Here is a 19,819-nt window from a genome sequence, read left to right as displayed (position 1 = left end):
CAGTTTTTCCAATTCCTACTTCCCTAAAATGCTATGCGTCTTAATACCATTCAAGGACAAACCCAACAGTTATACTTCACTCACTCCTGAGAAGCAAGGGAAGGGACTGTTTGAATGTGATGAGTAATGAGAAAGGAAGTCAGTCTGCCATGCTATGTTACTCGTTCAGACTCAGTTAAGGCTGGTCAGTCATTATCACGAGATTTGCAAGGGTAATTCCAACAGAGAATTAGTGGGCCGTCCGCTGTGGTTCCTAGCTGGTGGGAAAAAAAAAAGAGGGAGAAATTGCAGAAAGGGTCTCAATTCCATGAAGAGTGAATAGAACTTTCACCGGACAGGGTAGATCTCAAGACTTGTGCAGTCTCCATTTTAAGATGAACTGGCAGCATTATAATTAACCAGTAACAAACAATTGGTGGTTTCAAGGTAGCACCTTTGGAAAGCACTTGCCTGCTGTGCTCTCTGTCCCTCTCTCCAGGTTTGTTCATCACCTACCAAAAGAATTCTCAGTGCCAATGGTTACTGCAGGAGGCTATAGTAGTGTCATCTATTAACTCCCATATGGTAGGAAAGCGCTCCTTCCTCTTTATTATTTTCTCAATTGGCAGAACATTTACTTTAATACATGAATTTCTAAGCCATCCTTTAATAAAAGTCTGTGGTAGTAGAACATACTTCCTTGAAAATGAGCAGAAAAAGCTTTAATAACTCAAGTTTAAATACACTAAAGCTAATCAATTCATCCTGCATTCAAGTTTCCATTATACTTTTAAAAACAGGTCTGTAAAATATAATTAAGGAGAGACTGCTAAATACAGCATGTAAAATCAAGACTACAGCTTTCACTTCAATTGTTTTGCAGGCTCATTAAAATTTTTTTCATTTAAATGTCTTGATCTGTGTAACCATACTTATATGTGAAAGAAACAACAAATTACATTAGTCCTTCTTTAAGATAAATTTGAAACAGTCTAAAATTGATGTCCTTAGTTCCACAATTTCCAAATTAGATGGGGAAAAAAAAAAAAAAAAATGATTATGTTAGCAGTTCAGAAAACAGCAAAATTAATGCACGTTTTTTTAAAATGTTCTCTTTCCACAAACTTGTACACTGAAACCCGACTGGTCGGGAAATCTTGGAAAGATTCAGAGCGTGTGCCCCTGTCCTACAGATGACTACTCTTACCCCTGAGAAACAGAGACACAGGAAGAGCAGCGAACCAAATTCCCTGCCTGGACGACCCGCGGGCAGCCGTACCGGCCGCAGCGCATCCCCGGCGGAGGCAGGGGCCTGCGCTGGCCGAGCACGCCGCGGGCCTTCCTCAGCCCGGGCACCGTGCCACTCAGACGCAGGTAGGTGCCAAGGCGAGAGCGCAGAGCACCCTCCACCAGACACCGTCCTGCCTCTCCTGGCACGGCTCCTCGCCCGCAGCGCCGCGGCCACCGACCGAGGGCTCACCCGCAGCCGCGCTCCCCCGGGTCTTCCCTTCTGTAGGTGTCTCTCCCCTCCCTCAGGCTGCCGGGAAAAAGCCGTGAGGGACCTACCTCTGCATTAATGTGAGCGCTAGGACTGGCTGTAAGTGCAGTACTTCTGTGGGAGATGTAAAGCAGAAGGGAAGTTTTCTTTACCTCCTCATCATTCCCACGTGGGCTCTAAGTACAGACTGACGGCATGCCTGTCATCAGTGGTAACGAGAAACACCAGTGTGAATGCTGTGCTGAGACAGAGAACTAGTGGACAATCACAGGGAGGTTCACAACGCTCAGTATTTTTCAAATTATGGTCAACAGAGGTGCATGCGCTACCACTGATGCCAACAGATTTTCCAAGTCCTATGACAGTAATCAAAAAATAATCACAGAGCAGCTGATGTTCTTCCCTGCAAGAGTTTGTGCCCTATTTAAGGATGAAAATGTTCCAGAGTGATTTATGGTTACAACTAGAGGAAATAAAAAAAAAAAAAAAAAAAAAAATCAGAACATCTTTTCTAACCATACCATTGAGAAGAGGCTGTCCTCCATGTACACTCCTTGACACCACTGCACTGTGAACATCTTCAGGAAATCCAGTCTTGCATGACATATCTTCACAGGTTGCTTTTATTGGTGCCTGAAAAGCAAGACAAAATTTATGTAATTCTCACCACCCTCATTCACCAGAGAAACATTCCAGTTGGCACACACTCGACTTTGCCACTGTCTTGTACAAGCAGCATCTCTGTTTCTGAACGGCTGCAATTAGGACTGTGAGGGCAAAGGGTTAATCTTTCTGGTAACTGGAATGGAAGGAACAAATCCCACTTGTCTGGTAAAATCTAAATAATACACAATCTTGATTCTTCATACAACTGAGCATTTCCACTAAACCAGCCATCGAGACTGAAGGGGAATTATAGAGGGAACAAAAACATTCCTTCCTCTGGAAATAAATGTTGCGCAAAACCCATCGGCAACTTTTTCATTGGCGGATTACTTGACAAAGACCTCAACCTCTTGATTTAAAATGCTTTATTTAGTGCATTTCTATGTGAGGCTGCACCAGAATAAGTAAACTAAGATAAAATGCTACATTTGCAGTAACTTAGCAGAACTTATATTTGCGTTAGCATTCAAACAGATACCATATAAAGCCAAATGTTTTCAATGCAATCTCCTTCTATTTCAAAAGGATGTTAAGTTAAAAGGAGAGCAGCTCATTATTAAATTTGCAAAAGGGAAGAGCGGATCCACTGAAACTGTTTGTTCTCTCACTTGTTAAGAAAGTTTCCCCTCAAATCATGTACTTAAAGAATTTCATAAATGCCTTTTTATTAAGAAATATAATACAGTATTTGGAAACTTGTTTCTTCTTTAGTGTTCCATGTTCAGAAGATACTTCTGATGCCTAAGCTAGTTTCCAGAACAGTTTGTTGCCTACTTGAAAAACAAAACATGCAATTTTCTGTGGCAAAGAACTAAGATTTCTTTTCAGTGGATCCTTTTTGTCTTTTAGTGCTGCACAAAACAGCAGCCCAGCTTACACGTGGCTAAGTCACCATACATGGCAAAATCCCTTTCACGCTGCACAAGGCAGAGGCCAGCTCCCATGTCAGCCTGGGCTCAGATACATCCTAGAAATTGCAAGAGCCCTTGCACAATCCCAAACACACCTACATGCCAAGTAAAGGCCCATCAATGTGCATGCCCAGATGTAGTATATGGTCTTTGACAGCACGAGCAACTGTACTGCTATATCATACCTAAATCTGATGAAGACTTAAATTAGATTTTTCCTTTTTACTTCCCCAGATGGGCTTCCATCAAGCAGACCTACTCAAGGCCATGTAAGCACCTCTACATACACTTGGCAAAGAAAGCCCTACAGAAAAAAGAAAAAAAGGGGTGGAGAAAGGAGCTGATGGTGTTATAACTGTTTACCGTAGTAACCTCAGCGAAAGAGAGCATTAGAGAGGAGGTGGGATAGGAGCATCTCAAACCACAAGGGTTTCCTCAGGGAAGAGGGGTCGGACAGCAGTGTAATCGAGATCTCCACTGACAGTCGTGGCCAAGCTCAGCATGCCAGCCCCTATGAGAATAACTTTATCGCTAACACAAGGAGGGAGCCACAACATACTGCACTGAACTTACACCAACACAGTCCTAAGCAGCTCAACACTGACACTGTCGAGGAAAAGAAAAAATTAAAATAAAAATTTAGTAGCTCCAGTTTAACTCACTATGTCTAGGTATGCACTCAGGGAAGAGAACTTGTAATTATCAAGTGTCCAGTTAACTTAAACTGTGGCGTGGGTTTAACTGTGAATTAAGGACTACACAGGTATCTCATCTACAATTACTTACATACTTTAAAATGTTTATATGAGGACTCTAAAGAGAAAGCCAACACAAAGCAAGAGCTTAAGCTGCCAGGGGACCACGTTACCTGCAAAGCTGGAACTTGGATCTGTAGCTAAGCTCCAACAGTCCATTTACATGCTTTTTAAGATAAAAAGATGGTAAATCAAAAATAATTACATCCCAACTGCCAGTTTCCTCAGCTTCAGAGACTAAATCACAGGTTTGATAACATTTCCACAATTTGAAATAGTAAGACTTGTTTATACTACTGTACAAAAGGTGACCTCAAAGCAAATGTGATTGAGAAGGAAAAAAAAAAAAAATATAGCCTTTCATGGTTTCCTTGAAACAAAAAGGTCCTGAGTGGGCAGCTGAGGAGATAGTAGGATTTTGAACAAGCCTACACTGATGCGCCTGGGAATCTTTCAGCCTTTCCAGCAATCTATATGTACTAAACAGCTCTTATAAACTGAAACAATGCCCACTGAAACAAAGGCTAGGGGACATGAATAGAGAGCCTTCTTTATTCTTTCATTTGCAGCCATCAATTTTATCTGGAAACAAAAGACTGTACTCTGCTCTCCAAAAACAGCCCTTTGTAAAGATTGTTTGAGCATAAAAACACAAGGGAAGGAAGAATTCAAATTTTCAGCAATTCTTAATCGCCCTATGTTAAGCGTTTTGAATTAAGTAGAAGTTGTAGCTTCAGACACACTGGGTCATAAAAAGTTCAGACTAAGAGCACTGCAAGACTTAAACCATTTTAACTCTAAGCAAAAGAGGATGCTGAAGTATTTTTATCCCCTTATCTGGGGCAAAAGGGGAAAGCTAGTGAAGATTATGGGGCACATTATTGTAATTTACAGGATTTTGTGCAATTAGTACAATTCCCAAAACTATTTCAAACATAATATTACTTGTACATTCATCTACAAAAGGATACTGCTTTAAAAACTCTTTTAACATGGAAAGCAATTACCTTAGCTTGTACCCATATAAAACCTATTTAATGGAGTTACAAAGCTTTGAACAAGCTCTGCACTTGGAAAATTCTCTAGTACTAACATACTTTGCTAAAGCAAAATAGGGTTGCTACCAAAAAACTATTCTGCTTTCCTCATCCTTTATGGCTTATTTAGTAATTTTTAAGTGCAAAATGAGTAACAAACATTACTATCTCCAGATGCTAGAGAGCTAACATCTAGTCAAACATGGTGTCAGATCACGCGTATAAAAGTACTGTAGATCTCAGATTAAATGCAGTAGGCAAACTGCAATTATGAAGCAACATGATGTAAATTAGAAGTCTTCTGTCATGTTATTGTTCAATCAATTAAAAGAATTGGCCGTTTCGATATACTTATGGCAGTTAAGCCTGCAGTTTTCATACCCTGCTCCTCAGTTACTTTAGTTTCATACCTAGATATCAGAGTATCTAGAAAATTGTGGTTTATTTTCAAGGCTGTATTCCATCTCAATTTAAAAAAAAAAAAAAAACAACCAACCAAATGAACGACAACCTGTTAACAGTCTCAACTTCATAGTTCTAAAGGACTCGTGTTTACATCTTTTTCTACACACCATCAGTAGGAGTCTTCCAACAATATAGGCCTCACACTTGTGAGAAGAATGCCAATTAAAACAAGAATAAGGACAGACAGGATTGCTTCACTACTGTTGACAGTTCTGGACTAATAACTCTTTCCAATTTCCATACTTTCTAAAAAATAACCATATTTGGAATGCAATTCTGTAAAGAAGCATCTATTTAAAAATGCAAGCTCATCACATGACTGTAGAAGTAATTTTGTATCACAACACGCATCCTAAATTTGCAGAATTGGGCTCTCAAACACAGATTTCAAACAGGGATGATCTTCTCTCTGCATATGCCCTACACCACTGGAGTTAACTAGTAGCTTTTAATCTAAAATATCAAAGTCTCCGCTTTGCCGCTGTTTGCATCGGCATGTACTACAACATTAGATTTCTTAATATTGATTGTACGAAAGCACAAGGGAAGTTAGTTTTGAAAGACTGCTTTCTTTTATACTCAATGTAACTTACTGCTATAGGAAAATAAGCCTAGATAGTAAAATGAGAAATGGAGGGCTCTGCATCAGAGAAAATATCATACTATACAGTTATAACTGGACATAGTACAGCTGCTAGCTGCCAAGTCCAGACAATTCACAGGACATTACTGCGCAAAGCTCAAAACAATGTCTGACATAATTATATGTATGACAGAGCATGAACAGGGTATTTAAGTTCTCCCTCCTTAATAACCAACATTACTTTGCAATTATGACAGTAATAGTCAACTTAAGTACAGATGACAGAAACATTTGTGACTGTGTTAAAAGACTAGGTGTTTCTTCACTAATGGTAAGGCCAAGATGGTACCCAATACTCATTCACAACTTGGGTAACCCTAGGGATTGTTCTAACCATTTTTAGTTTTGTGTATGTACATCATCTGATGGTGGGATATGCCATACAAGGTTGGTCTTATTTTATGATAAGCATCTACTTACTACCATAAGGCATATGAAAGATACTCTGAAGGATGATAGACACATCTCTGAAATGCTTCCGATGCTAAATTTGAAAACATTCAACAACTCCTCCTTAATCTCTGACGTGCTGCAAATAAGAGTTGCAACACTTTATACCCTCACAGTACTCAGTACTCCAGCAAATGTAGTAAAGTACAATGTGTTTTCAATGGTAGATTGCAACTGGAGAAAAAGAAAGTGTCTTTCATTCAAATTGTTCTGAAAGCCAAAAGCTGCCAAAGTGGCTGCCAGGACATGTCCTCCCAGAGGTCATTCTGTTACAGCAGAAAGGGCTTTCATTACGGCACCTTAATTTCTAATTACCGTTCTACTTTATGAACCAGGAGACTTTAGATCAGGAAAACCAGCCTCTTAAGCCAACACTTAAAGCTCTCATCCACTTTCCCAAAACAAGAGGATTCACAACTTTTATGCTGTCATCTTAAAATGAGTTGCCTTAAACCACCACTGGTTACCACAGGTTACTATAGGCTTACAAACTGTTTTCGTAGCCTATTCTGTTAACCCCAACTGAGAGGCAATGTTAATTTCTTCTATTAAATGTGGAAACATTTATTTGATATATCCCACGTAGCACAAAGCCATAACCCGGTTTGGACCTTTCCCTGTCCTCAACTAGGAGAACACAGAGTGCTGCATCTTCCAAGCCATGTGGTTCTCCAGGCAACCCACAGATCCTATCAGAGAAGGACGCCTTAACATTTCAACTTCAATAACAAAACCAAATGGAATTTCTGTCTCTTTTTTTTAAATATAAAACACACCCAAATCAGCTCTATGTTTAACTATATACTTTCATTTCTCTAAGAGAGGAAACTACTTCTTTCTGATGTGATAATAGCCATTGTATTGCTCAAGTTGAACACCTCTGACCATGAAAACTGCTGCTAATGGGTAGAGGAGGATGCTGTGTTTCCCCGACCTTCGGGAAAGGCCTTGCAAGGCCTATCTGGAAGAACTCTTTTGGGGGATCACAAAATTTTAACTATGTCTTCAGCTGCTGGGTGATAATTATATGCTAATTATAAGGAATGGAGGAGTCCCTAGAGGAGTCTGTTGATAAAAATATATTTTTTAAATATGTCAAGGAGTGCCTAGAGGAGAGGATAAACGCGCCTTTTGGAAACATGATATTTAATTAAATACACGAATACTGACTAAAACCAAATAGTTTAAGTGAAACATTGAAAAAGATTTGGCAGCGATATACCTTGCATCTTGGAAGCTGCTGATCCCATATATGTTTTCATAAGCCATTTAAAAATAGAAAGCCTAATTTCCCCACTTTATTCAGACAGAGCTCCCACAATCTTTCAGTGAGAACTGCAGGATCAAATCAAATGGTGAATCATGCTGACTGGGTTATATACCTCTCAAGGTGAATGCCAGCACAGCCTAACACCCAGGTGAAAAAGGTCCCCCTCAGATCACTCACAAACTACAACCATGCTTTAGCAAAATAAAAATCCGCCCTAAACTCATCCTGCAATAACGTACAACACCTTTTTTCCTCTCAAGACTCACCTCTACGTATGCCAGTACTAACTCAGCTAACCAGTGAGTCTCGGGTTCAGTGGTAGGTGAGGAGAAGTGCTATCGTAATTATCACTGATATTGCAAAAGATGCTAAGTATTCCTTTTGTTTTCATCACTCTCCACCCCTGACATGTCTCATTGCGTCCTATGCACAACTAGTGCCACAGGGTTAGTGGAAGCACACAGGCTATTCAGGAAGGACACTATAGATTCCTCCTATGCTTTGTAACAGAAAGCAATTTAAAATAAAAACACCAGGGAACATTCGAAGTTGCACAGCCCTTGGGGGATAGACCTGTGTTTTGCATGTGTATGCTGTGTGAAATAAATAAAATTCTCATCCTAGTGGGAGTGCTGGTGAACTACTGAAACTACTGCAAGTTTTCTAAACTTTTTTTTTTTTTTAACCTACGAAAGAATTTACAAAATCTGTGAAAGACAGAAAGAGTTTAACTGATAAATGTTCCTCTTGGGCAAGAAAAGCCATTCAACAATTCCTGCTCCTTACCACATGACAAGAAGTCCCTTATGCAAGACTGTCTTTATTGAGTAAAAATAACTTTACTTGTAACTTCCTCACACTATGTTTAAATATACACATGCACTTCTGTCACAACTAATTTATCTTCTTACAGTGTTCCATTATTAAACAAACTAATAAAGGAAATTACTGACATAAAAGAATCACTGAAACCAATTAAGATGGGACATGATGGGGCTCTTCAGTGATGTTTCTGGGAGTTCCTCCAATTTCTGGGAGCAGAAAGAAAAATGATAAATGGGAATTTTTTGAATTACACATTCTCAACTAGATGTAGTTCAAAAATATTACCATTTCAGGCAATATTTTATAAACAGATATCATAAAAACCTATACATTCACCTTTCTAGCATATTAAGTTGCATGTCTAGGTAGCAGTACTATCCAGGAAGCAAGAGAGCAGTAGGAAGCTTTATAGAAAACACATAATATTTATTAAAAAGACATAAATTGACCATACAAGAGAATATATATCTTCTGTTACATCAGCAGTTTATTTCTGAGCTTGCTACAGTATCTGCTCAGATGAGAACTTGTTTAATACACAAAATTATCTCCTGTTTTGTCAGCCAATGATTTCAATTCCAAAAATTCACTGCTGACTTAAGTGACCTTATCTGTCCTGTAGGATGTAAAAAGCAGTTGGAAAACAATAAAGTTTTTTTCACAAAATAAATTTTAAAATAATATATCCAGTTTAATATCCAAAGAGATACTTCTTTTTTTCTCTGTTCTGCAATTATCTGAATTGTGAGGATGTGCCGGTGGTATCACTATCACCTAGACCAGACAGACAAGGATTAGAGAGCTCTCTGCTGCAATATCCTGCTACATTTAACTTTTCAGATAGATTCTTTGAAGACAAAGCAAAACCAGTACAGAAAGATCTACATCCAAAAAGGCTGAGCCATTCGCACAACTTTCCTGTTCTGGGGCTTATGAAAAGCATCATAAAATATATTCAGTCCACTTTGAAAGGAGGTAACGATGTTGGAGTCTGATTTGTTAAGAGAGAGACATCCTGAAACTTATTTTTGTGCTTATACAATCACATATTTACTATATTACTTAAAAGACCGATTAAAAAAAAATAATAATAATAAACTAAGACACAGGTGTGTTATAAAAGATGAAGATGCAGCCACAATAGGAGATCTCACTGCCACTTCTGCACAGAACAGCGTTAATATGCCTCACCCCAATTCTGCCAGCAACTGCTGCTGGGGGTGATTATGAGTGGGGTGCAGCTGGCAAGAAATGCCATTGCCGGATTCTCAGCAGAGGGAGCTTAACAGGAGTGTCATTTAGGGTGGTAGCTTTATCACCTGGATACATTTGCTAAAACCTGGAACAAGATCAGAACAGCCTGCAGAGGGTAATTACTTACATCCTCTGTCATTGTAATTCGAATTCAGAACAGTCACCTAGGCACAAAGGCTCCAAAACTGCTTTCTTGTTTACTTGTTTCTGAAACATACATCATCCACTGAGAGATCCAATCACCTTATACATTCAAAAAATGTATTCCCTTTTTGAGAACTTAATTTCTATTCCCCTTTCAGTTGATTTCTAACTAACAGTAGCTTCGTTCCTGTAAACTCATGCTAACTTTCCCATTGCTTCTTCAATCCCGTTGTTATCCCAATTCTAAAAACTGGATCTGTTGTTTTGTCCAGAAAAGCAAGCCTCGCTTTTTATCTTCTCTCCTGTCAGGTTTTTTCGCGTAATACTTCCAGACTCATACTGATCAGTTAACCAGCAAAATAAAGTGCAGTTTTCATTCTCTTATGTCCCATACATGTTCCATATTACCGAAAATCTAAAGCCCTACTTCCTGAACATAAACAGCACCTGCAGATCTGCCTTAAAACCTGCTCTCAGTTACGATCTCAAGTAATTCCACAGTGACAGCTTTTCTACATCATTGATGAATAACGAAGTGATCAATAACTCTAGAAAATAACAGTAGATAGCTCTTGTGTTGCAGAGAGGAAAAGCTAAAGTAGAAAGGTTCAGCATTTCAGAAGAACCTGATACAGATAAACTTCTACAAACCAAAAGTAGTAGGTTTGATGACAGGAGAAAAAAGAAAGTTAGCACTGCATCTAGCTTGTGAGGGTTCTTTGCGGTATGCATGAAAGAAGTAGGGAAAAAAAAAAAAAAGGCGCTTTTTAAATGAAAGTGTTGTACAGACATAGGTCTATAAATCTGATTTCATACCCAAGTTCCAATTTTGTTACACACTATTAAAAATCAACCTTAACCTGATTTAATGGATACCCAAACAAGGGGGAAATTGGATTCCCCAACCGTAACATGCCAGTGACACTGAGTGATACATAAAAGCAATACAACTAGTTCCTGTCTTTAATTCATAGCTTGTGCTTTAATTTCAAACCTGCCTTGGGTAGAAAAAAGGCTGGGATAAAAGCTTACTGCAGAATTTGTGCGTTAAAGATTTATTGAGATGGGAAGACTAAACAGAACTGAAAGCACATGCAATAAATAGCATATACGGACTCGCAAAGAATAATAATAAAAGCTGCATGTACAGATCTGCTATTAGCATTTAGAGAAGAAAAAGTAAAAGGAAATAGAAAAGAAAAAAACTAAATCAAAAATCAACGGATACAAAAAACAAGCCAACAAATAAAAAAAAAAAAAAAAAAAACAAACAAACAAAAAAAATCAACACAACACCACAACAGCCTGTAAGCGGCACATCACAAGTTTGCGGACAGGGTGGCTGCTTCCACGCGGAAGGCGCTCATGCCCAGCCGGACACTCCCGTGTCACGCCAGCCAGCCCCGTGTCCCCCCTTAAGCCCCGAGGGAAAAATCCCCGCCCGGCGCGGAGCAGCGTTTCAGCACCTCGCTCGCCCGCTGCGAGTCGCTCAGAAGCCGCGGGGGGGGTTGGAAGGACTCAACCTCCCGGGCGCGCCGCGAAGGAACGGCGGTGCCGGCGACAGCGGGGAAATAGAGGAGGAGCGGGGCGCTCCGGCCCCCGCTGCGGCGGCGGCGGGGCGGGCGGGGGCACCGGGGGCGCTGCACCATGGACAGTGGCCGCCCCCCCCCCCCCCGCCCTGCGCCAGCCGCTGCAGCCGCCCCGGCCCCGCCGCCGGCCTCGCCTCAACCCGCTCCCCCGGCCCGCCAGAAATGCCCCAACCGTAAATACTATTAAGAGGCGATGATCTGCGCCATCTGGCCCTCAGACTTGCCGCCCTCTCCACCCCCGGCGCCGCGCAGGATACGGGCTCAGCGAGCACAAAGCGCGGGGGAACCCACCGCCACCCTCCCCACCCACCCCCAGCCTCCTCCGTTCGGGGTTCCCCCCCCCCCCCCGCCCCTTTCCCGGGCTCCGCGTTCGCTCCGGACGCCCCGCGCCGCCGGAGGAGGGGGTAACCCAGCCCAACCACCGCCCCGCAGGCGCTGCCCTCGCTGCCCCAACCGGGATCCATTTTGTCGTACCCGTACTACACCCCCCCCCCCCCCCCCCCCCCAGTCCGGTCAGTCCCATCTCGCCCCCGAGGTTCCCCCCTCGCACGGGCGCCGGCCCGCAGACCCCCTACTTTCTCCACGGAGAGACACCCCCCCCCCGGGGCACCCCGGCCGGCGGTGCCTGCCCGGGACCCCGCCGCTCGGGGCGAGCGGGGAGCCCGCCCGAGGGATGCAACAGCAGGACTTCGATAATAATAAATTAAACACTTCGGAGCCCGAGCCCGTCCCAGTGGAAATTCCCGTTAACGGCAGGGGGTGGGGAAGCCCGGCGCCCAGGCGGAGGCTGATTAAATTCTTCCCGGGAAGGCATTAGCGGGCACGGGATCCGGGGGTGGCCGAGGCGCGGCCCGCAGGGGCCTGAGGAGGGGTGCTGGGGCTGCCCCCCCTTCCTCAGGAGGGGCGGAGGGGGTGATGCCCGTTCCGTCCCTCCAACTCCGGTACTTTGTCCCCCGCGCTCACCGCAGGGCCGAGGTCCCGGTCTGCTGCCGGCCGAGCGGATACCGGACAGCCCTCCCTCCCACGGCACCTGCTCTCCCAGGAGCGAAGGGGGGGGGGGGGGGGGAACCGCGTTCCCTCGGCAGCGCCGCCGCCACCCCTCACGCTCCGGGGGACCCCCCCCCCCCCCCCCGGGCACACGCTCCCCTCTCCTCGGAGCGCGGCGGCGGGGCTGCCCCCGAGCAGGTGGCTCCCCGCGAGCGGCCTTCCCCTACCCCCCGCTCCCCGATACTCCCACCTCAGCGGCGAAGCCTCCCCCCCCACCCCCCCCCCCGGGTCTCCCGCCTTCCCCCGGGCACCGCCGCCCGCAGGGGAACAAAGAGACGCAGCCCGGCCCCGCTCCCCGCCGGCGGTGCTTACCTGCTGCAGGGCCGCCAGCAGCATCAGCGCCAGCGGCGGCAGGATCCGCGGCGGCGCTCCCGCTACCCGGCACATGGAGGCGAGGAGGGGCGGCGGCAGGGCGGCCCCCAGCAGTCCCGGAGCGCAGCCGGAGCCCGCGGAGCGGGGCGAGGGGAGCAGCGGGGAGGGTCGGGCAGCGGCAGCTGCCGGGGGGCTTGCGGACGGCGTCTGCCCCCGCCTGCCGGAGCCGGCTGCCGCGGCGCTGGCTGCCGGCTGCCGCTCTAGCTCATGGGCAGCGATGCAGCGGGGGAAGAGAGAGACGGGGAGAGAGAGAGAGAGAGAGAGAGAGAAAGAGACAGACAGACAGAGGGGCGGAGGATGGGTGAAACTCAGCTCTGGGTCAGGCTTTTCTCTCTGCCGAGCCCCCTCCGCGGTGCAGAGGGTGGGCAGGGAAGAGGAGGAGGAGGAGGAGGATGGGCGAACAAAAGGCTGGGAGATAAGAAAGAAGTAGTCGCTGCTGCTGCTGCGAGGCCGGTGCGGCGGCTCCCCTCGGCTGGCTGCCTTCCCCACGCCCGGATCGTGCCCGCCTCGCTCCTCCCGCCGGTGCCCCCCGGCGAGCTCGGGCAGGCGGCTCCCCTCAGCGCCTCAGCCCGGGCGCGCCAGCACCGCCGCCGCTCCGGCCCCAGCCCTGCTGCATGCTCGCCTCGCACTTTCTCTCTCCCTCTTTCTTCTCCTCCCTCCACCCCTCCCCCTGCAGGCAAAACCCTCCGCTGAAGCACAACGATAACAATACCCCAGCAGCCTCTGCCTGCCGTGTGTGTGTGTGTGTGTATACGCGCTCGCCCGGTGCCTGCCTGCTGCTGGCAGCTCCCCCTCCGCCTCCCGTCGCTCCCTGTCGGCCGCACGGCCAATGGGAACGGCACGGCGAGCGGCGGGGACCGCTACCCCTCCTCGGCCCCCAGAGAGCCGGCGCTGGGGCAGGCACTAACGCCGATTCACCCTGCAACGCCATCAGCTGGGGGGGGGGGGGGGGGGGAAGGGAATAAATTCCAACCCACCAACTCGCTGTGCTGCAGTTGTTTGGGGGGGCGAGGGGAGAAGTTGTTGTGGAGGGAAGGACCCGTCCCCGCCGTGCTGGTTCAGGGGACGGTCGATGCGGGGAGAAGCTGCGGGGGCGCCGGTGGTGCCCGGCCCGGGGGTGGCAGACGCCCCTGCCCGGACCCCCGGCTGCTGGCGGCTCCGCAAGTTTCGCTCAACTGTTACTGTGTAGCGGGTTAGGGTTGTTTTGTTTTTTCCTTTTACTTTTTACCCCCTTTCCCTACGTTTCTTTGTTTTGTTGTGTTTTTTTTTTTGTTGTTGTTTGGTTGTTTTTTTGTTGTTTTTTTGGTTGTTTTTTTTTTTTTTTTTTTTTTCGCAACTACCTGCTGAATTCTATCAGCAAATGATTTCAGAAGCTTGGCCGGGGCTGCAGTCCGTGGGTTCAAAAATGTCAGCGTGCATAACGGGACTGGGGAGTGTTGCTGAGCGAACAGTTAGAGAAGCAAGTATCAGTGCTGGGTCATTTGCAGAGCTAGCAATGATTTTCTCTCGCCCACAGGTCACCGAGCAAAGTTGTTTTGTGTCCATGCATCAGAGCTCCCATCCTGGGACATAATAAGGGGAGGATTTGTAGGCATTGGCCCCTAGACGATCTCATGAAGCGGCGATTCCAAATGGTGCATTATTTATTTTAAAGCATCTTATTTTACACTTGAACTTGCAAGAAAAATACTCCCAGTTTAATACCTTGTCTCTCCCCCCCCCCCCCCCCCCCCGCTTTAGAGGATAACGCAAAACGCCGTGCTCATGCTTTGGAAGGAAACAGCGGCTTTGCTTTTATATTTGCTCGGGGAAAGGCGGGGTAAGTACACGCCCGCACGATGCCGATTCCATTAGCTTCGAAATCGAAAATACCGGTCACTTGCGAGCTGGGGTGCAGCTGTTTACCCCAGTCAGGGGAGAGGGAGGAAAGGCCCGAAGCGGCGGGGGAGATGCGCGCCCAGGCTGGGCAGGGCCGGTCCCAGTCGAAGCGGGAGCCACCTGCAAGCGTTAAAATCCAAATGAGACTCAGCCGAGGAAAGGCAGCAGCAACTAGGAAAGCAGCTCCCCCCCCCGCGCCCTTTTTAAAGTTGTAGCCCATGAGATTTTACCGAAGCCAACAGTTGAGAAGATCAATGAAATGAGGGAAGGAACGTCGGGATTCAAATTTAGCCTGGACTGAGGGAAAAAAAAGCGAGAAGGGCACAGCTGATGTTTATAGCGGCTTACAATGAGGGCTTTCCCGGGTTTGCACCTGAGGGAGCATGTGTTCGGTCTCTTTAGCTTGGGTCTGCTGATGAAACGGTGACTTTCCCTGAGTAACAGATCCCTGTTTGTATTTTCTGGTAGGTAGATACAATATTAAATTTACTAATGACTGTATTTGAGCACTGATTCACTCTTACAAGTGTCCTACAAAATGCAAAGCACACAATATAAACAACTCCATAAACCAACTGTCCAATGAGAGTAATTACCTATCATCTAAATGAGCCCGGCCCCTCATATCCCTCAACCCATCCATCCCTAAAGGCCTGAAAAAATAAAAGGCTCTGCAGTATATCTGGAAGGTTACCAGATCTGAGCTCTGGCTGATGCTTCTTACGGTTCTGCTGCTGCCTTTAAATTTACTTAGCAGAAACAGTAACCCTGGCAGAAAAATTGCTCTTGCCAACATCATTTTACTGAATCTTTTAGCCCTGAACAAGTTTCTATCACGCAGTTGGCTTCCCTCATTTACACAGTCGTAACCAAAAGTTTCCTCCAGCTCATACCAGTTCTGGGTACTGTGATAAAGAGAAACTAACAGAGCAGGGGTGGGTTATATCTTTTGGGGTATAATCTCCACACCGCATCTCTTTATGGGTGAGAGGCATATGTTTGTGAGAGCAGAGCAGAGGAGAAGCTTGTGCATTGCTTCCAGACATGGATGATTCCTCAGGGCTTGTGCTATTCATCTGTAGCATAAGCCCAAGAGAACAGATTTTTTTTTTTTTTTTTTTTTTAAATTTCCCCCCACCCCAATAATCTAGAGCATTAAGTAGGCATAGCTGGAGATTCAGAGTTAGAACTGCTACTACATGGGCTCATCAGCCCTTTTCACATATATCATGCAAAAGCCAGCAAATGGTGGCAATTTCTGTCCAAGATTTAAACAAATGATTTAGAACTCAAAGGGTTTATCTCATAACTCAGCCACAGATTGCATTTATGAGTGTGTTTTAAGTAGTATAAAAATAACGGACATAAGTTAATGTTCAACCTAGGAGATCTCAAGGGCTTCCAGAAAAACCTTGTTAAAATTCCATGATTAAGTTGAAGAGAGGATTAGGGTAATTCCCATGTTAGTCATGGAGTTGAGTCTCTCTTTCAACTTGTCCAAATTAATTTTCATTCCTAAGGTTCATAAAAATCCTGTAAAAAATGAATGTTTTCAATTTGAAACATACTAGATTGCTCATGGCTTCAAATATTTTGGAAAAAAAAAAAAAAAAAAAGACTTTTTCCCTTGTGGGTCTATCTTTATATTTAATCTGCCAGGTACTGCCACTGCTACTCTCCTCAATTCAAATTATGCAAATTAAGCACTTTACTGACAGTTTAGGCCTTGATCTGACAAACATTTATACATGTGATCTCAGCAAATTGAATCATGGAGCTCACAGACATACCACTGTTCATATGCCTAAGTATTTACAAGATGGAAGGATAAATGTAATGAGCAAAAGTACTGAGTGCATGCATATTAATTTACCCAGTTTCCTTGTATTCTTCATTACATATGAAGAAATATTTTTATTTGTTAAAAAAATAACATCCTAATTAATGGGTCCAAGGGCATTCAGTGCTTATTACTGAGTTCTATCACAACAGTGGAAAAAAAAGCAAAATCCAACTTTTTAGGATGGTTGCTTTTAACTTGGGCTCTGTGGACCCCTTGAGACTCCAGACATATTCTGCGAAGTCTCTGACAGGCAATGGGGAAAAAACAAATTTGTATATTCTATATAGCAACTCCACACACATAAAATTCCTAAGGGGGAGAGATTTTACTGAATTGTAAGATTGTTAGTCATTGGCAACACATGAAAATGATTGTTTTAGGAAGCAGATAATCATGCATGGTGGCCGGGGAGAATGCAGTTTATGTAGATAGTGTCAAGTGGGAAAGAAAAACTAAGTGGCTCAGATGCCAAAACAGCTTAAATATTTTAAAAATTTAGATAATTAGAATGTTGTTGTTAGTGTAATACTCTTTTTCTTACTTCAGCAAAATAAGCATGACCCTTTGAATGATCTGGTCTAAGTGTTTTTTTTCTGAAACACGCTTTTTCATGTTGATCACCTATGTGATCTAAAAAAGCCCTAAGTTCTAATTGTCCTTTTATGTAGGGAACTAGTCTCAGGAAAAAAAAAAAAAAAAAAAAAAAAAAAAAAAAAGACAGTCTTAGCAGTAAGTAATATTTACTTGATGATATCTTGTAATTTGTTACAGAACTTAACCAAGTTGTGCTCATGGGCTTTTCTGGCACTATCATCGCTTAACATACATAGCCTGAATGTTTCTCCAGCCTGTTTCTTACATCAAGACAGTGCAAGACATGGAAAGGTAACTACAGCTGCAGCAGTTAGTGGGCTGTTCTGCTCAAATTTGAAAATCAGCTGGATCAGGATGGAAGAATGTTATATACAGCAGTTGTGTTTATGCTTTAGCAACCTTTGGCAATATAAATCTTTTTCTATTGCTATGTATGTATATGTGCATATATATATATATATATATATATATATAAGATTTGATGGAAGAGGATGTTTTTTTCCTTTTTCTGGTAGCTAAATCGTATCTGTCACCATAGTTATATTTCTGCTAATTGCTAGTAACTTTTGCAAAAGATTTCTCTAAGGAGAAGATGCTGAGCATATGCAATCCAGATGTGATACAATATATTTGCATATTGTGTAATTGGCTTTATGTTTATACCCTCAGTGTGATGATTGGAAATCAACATAGTCAAGCTTAGTGCTTATAATTCATTCTTCCAGGAAACTCATTCAGCATCACTGCCCAGTGCCTGCAAGCTGTTTGGCCCGGAGAGTTCTATTGAAAATCAAGATAGAGAGGAAGATCCTGTGATCAGCATAGCATCTCTATTCAGTTGGATATCTTCAACAACAGCAACAAAAAAATATTGTCCAGAACAAGGCCTTAATCATATGGTGTGATAAAGGTCTGAAGGGATGACGACTTGTAACAAGTGCCTATGATAATTTCTAATCACCACAAAAGAATTTATAGAATTTTATAGAACTACTTCATCTCAGATAGACCAGTAGAAGGAGGTGGACTTGCCTCTTAATAAGCTAGCTTCAGTGATTTTTTTTTTTATTTACTCATAATTCACTTATTTGAAGTGTTTTCTTTTTCTTGAATGAAATCAAGTAATCATTTTACTGTCTTGGGATCAGAAGTCTCACTTTTTTCTGACTCATGCAGTCTGCAGAGTCCCAGACTCCCTCCTCAGCCATAGCCAGAATTCACTGGCATGAATGAACCTGTTGACTTCTCTGAAAATCTATGTATGTAACACCTACAAGAAAGTAACACTGGAAATTTCCAGAAGACCAATCATATTACTCCTGACTTCTAGGTAATAAAAATCAAGAAACTGGAACCCTAATTGTTTATGGTAAACCAGCATATAAAATAATTTACTTTAATTAAATTGTAAGAATTTGCTTTATTGAAATTGTAAGATCTGTCATGTTGATTGCCGCTTTCATTATTAAACAGAATTTTTAACACCTATAGTTAGATTTGCCTAATGTTTTCTATCCCCAAATCTTATTTTTATTTACTGTAATATTTCCTTTTTTTAGTTAACAGATTAAATTCGCTGGGCTGGTTGGCTGTTTCAAGCCAAGTGCTTTTTGAAAACTTCAGAAAAATCCTTTGTCCTTTTTGAAAAATGAGATCAAGGAAAATATGTAGTTTTATTTTTCTTATAAAATTCTTACTGCCATCTCACTGAGGGATTTTACTCCGGGATCTGGAGCACAGCGTCTGACTCTGGGAGGAGCATGATTCTTATGTTGAGGTTGTGCCTTTTTCAATTGCTGTTAAAGCTGACCAAAATCTGGCATTGTTACAGATCTTAAAATTATGCTGTTATAGTTCAGAAGAGTTTCACAGCTATATCTCCTGACGGATCTGTCTGCATCTAATATGCCTCTTATTCCCCCAACAACTGCTGTGTTGCAAAAATTCTGCAAACAAACCATCTTCATAGGACAAGTCAGTGTCCCCTATTTGGAGATTGGAGGCGCTGCTCTGGAGTTTCCAAAGCTTTGTGTTGCATTAAGCACCAGAGAGGTGGTAGAGACTGTCTGTTTTCATGAGTTCGTTCCTCCCCTTGAAAGGCCCCGACAGCACCGAGGAGGAGCTGGGTCTGACTGATGTATCAAAGGGTAAACTGAAGGAAGGGGTTGAGGGAATACTTCTCTTGGATGCAATACTGAGGGAAAAAAAATGTAGCACTTTAAGATTTCCTCACAAAACAACATAAGCATATGGCTTCCTCCAGTCAAGAAACTGCTGTCAATATAAACTGTAGTTATACTTCATAGATACCTTCCTTTTTCGTGGATTATAATAGTGATAATTATGTTTTCCATAGGGAACTTGAAGGTAGAATGTAAAATGGCCCAGCATGATAATATAATTGTTATGCTGTTGATATCCTTTTCTGCTTCAAGGAGAGAAAACACAATTACAAAAACTGAGTTTTAGATCACAGTCAATGTTCCCCAAAATTGCAGTTTAAAATAAACATATTACATGGCTTGTTCCAAGGATTCAAGAAGTTTAGAGCATTTTAAAAGTTAGGAAACTGTGGATTCAAGCATCTGAAAAATTGTTT

General features: G+C 43.6%; 1 protein-coding gene and 1 long non-coding RNA gene across 2 annotated transcripts in view; one reads left to right on the top strand and one right to left on the bottom strand.

Moving 5' to 3' along the window:
* Positions 1-13,630, bottom strand: part of CDH2 (cadherin 2) — a 118,340-nt gene extending 104,710 nt beyond the window's left edge. Inside the window, exons 1-2 of the mRNA XM_042798014.1 lie at positions 12,846-13,630; positions 1,999-2,110 (exon numbers count right to left, since the gene is read on the bottom strand). Coding sequence (XP_042653948.1) covers positions 1,999-2,110; positions 12,846-12,920 — 187 coding nt within the window. The 5' untranslated portion in view covers positions 12,921-13,630. The remainder of the gene's footprint in view (positions 1-1,998; positions 2,111-12,845) is intronic.
* A 797-nt stretch (positions 13,631-14,427) lies between these two features.
* On the top strand, positions 14,428-18,620 carry LOC116963671. Its single transcript, XR_004408348.2, has 4 exons — positions 14,428-14,539; positions 14,646-14,724; positions 17,398-17,511; positions 17,946-18,620. It is a non-coding gene; the product is annotated as an uncharacterized LOC116963671 (long non-coding RNA).
* Positions 18,621-19,819: the final 1,199 nt, after the last annotated feature.

Source organism: Tyto alba, unplaced genomic scaffold (genome assembly GCF_018691265.1).
Source record: "Tyto alba isolate M040663 unplaced genomic scaffold, T.alba_DEE_v4.0 Super-Scaffold_27, whole genome shotgun sequence".
Lineage (NCBI taxonomy): Eukaryota > Metazoa > Chordata > Aves > Strigiformes > Tytonidae > Tyto > Tyto alba.
The sequence above is the reverse complement of the archived record's forward strand: the minus strand, read 5'-3'. Positions and strand labels throughout refer to the sequence as shown.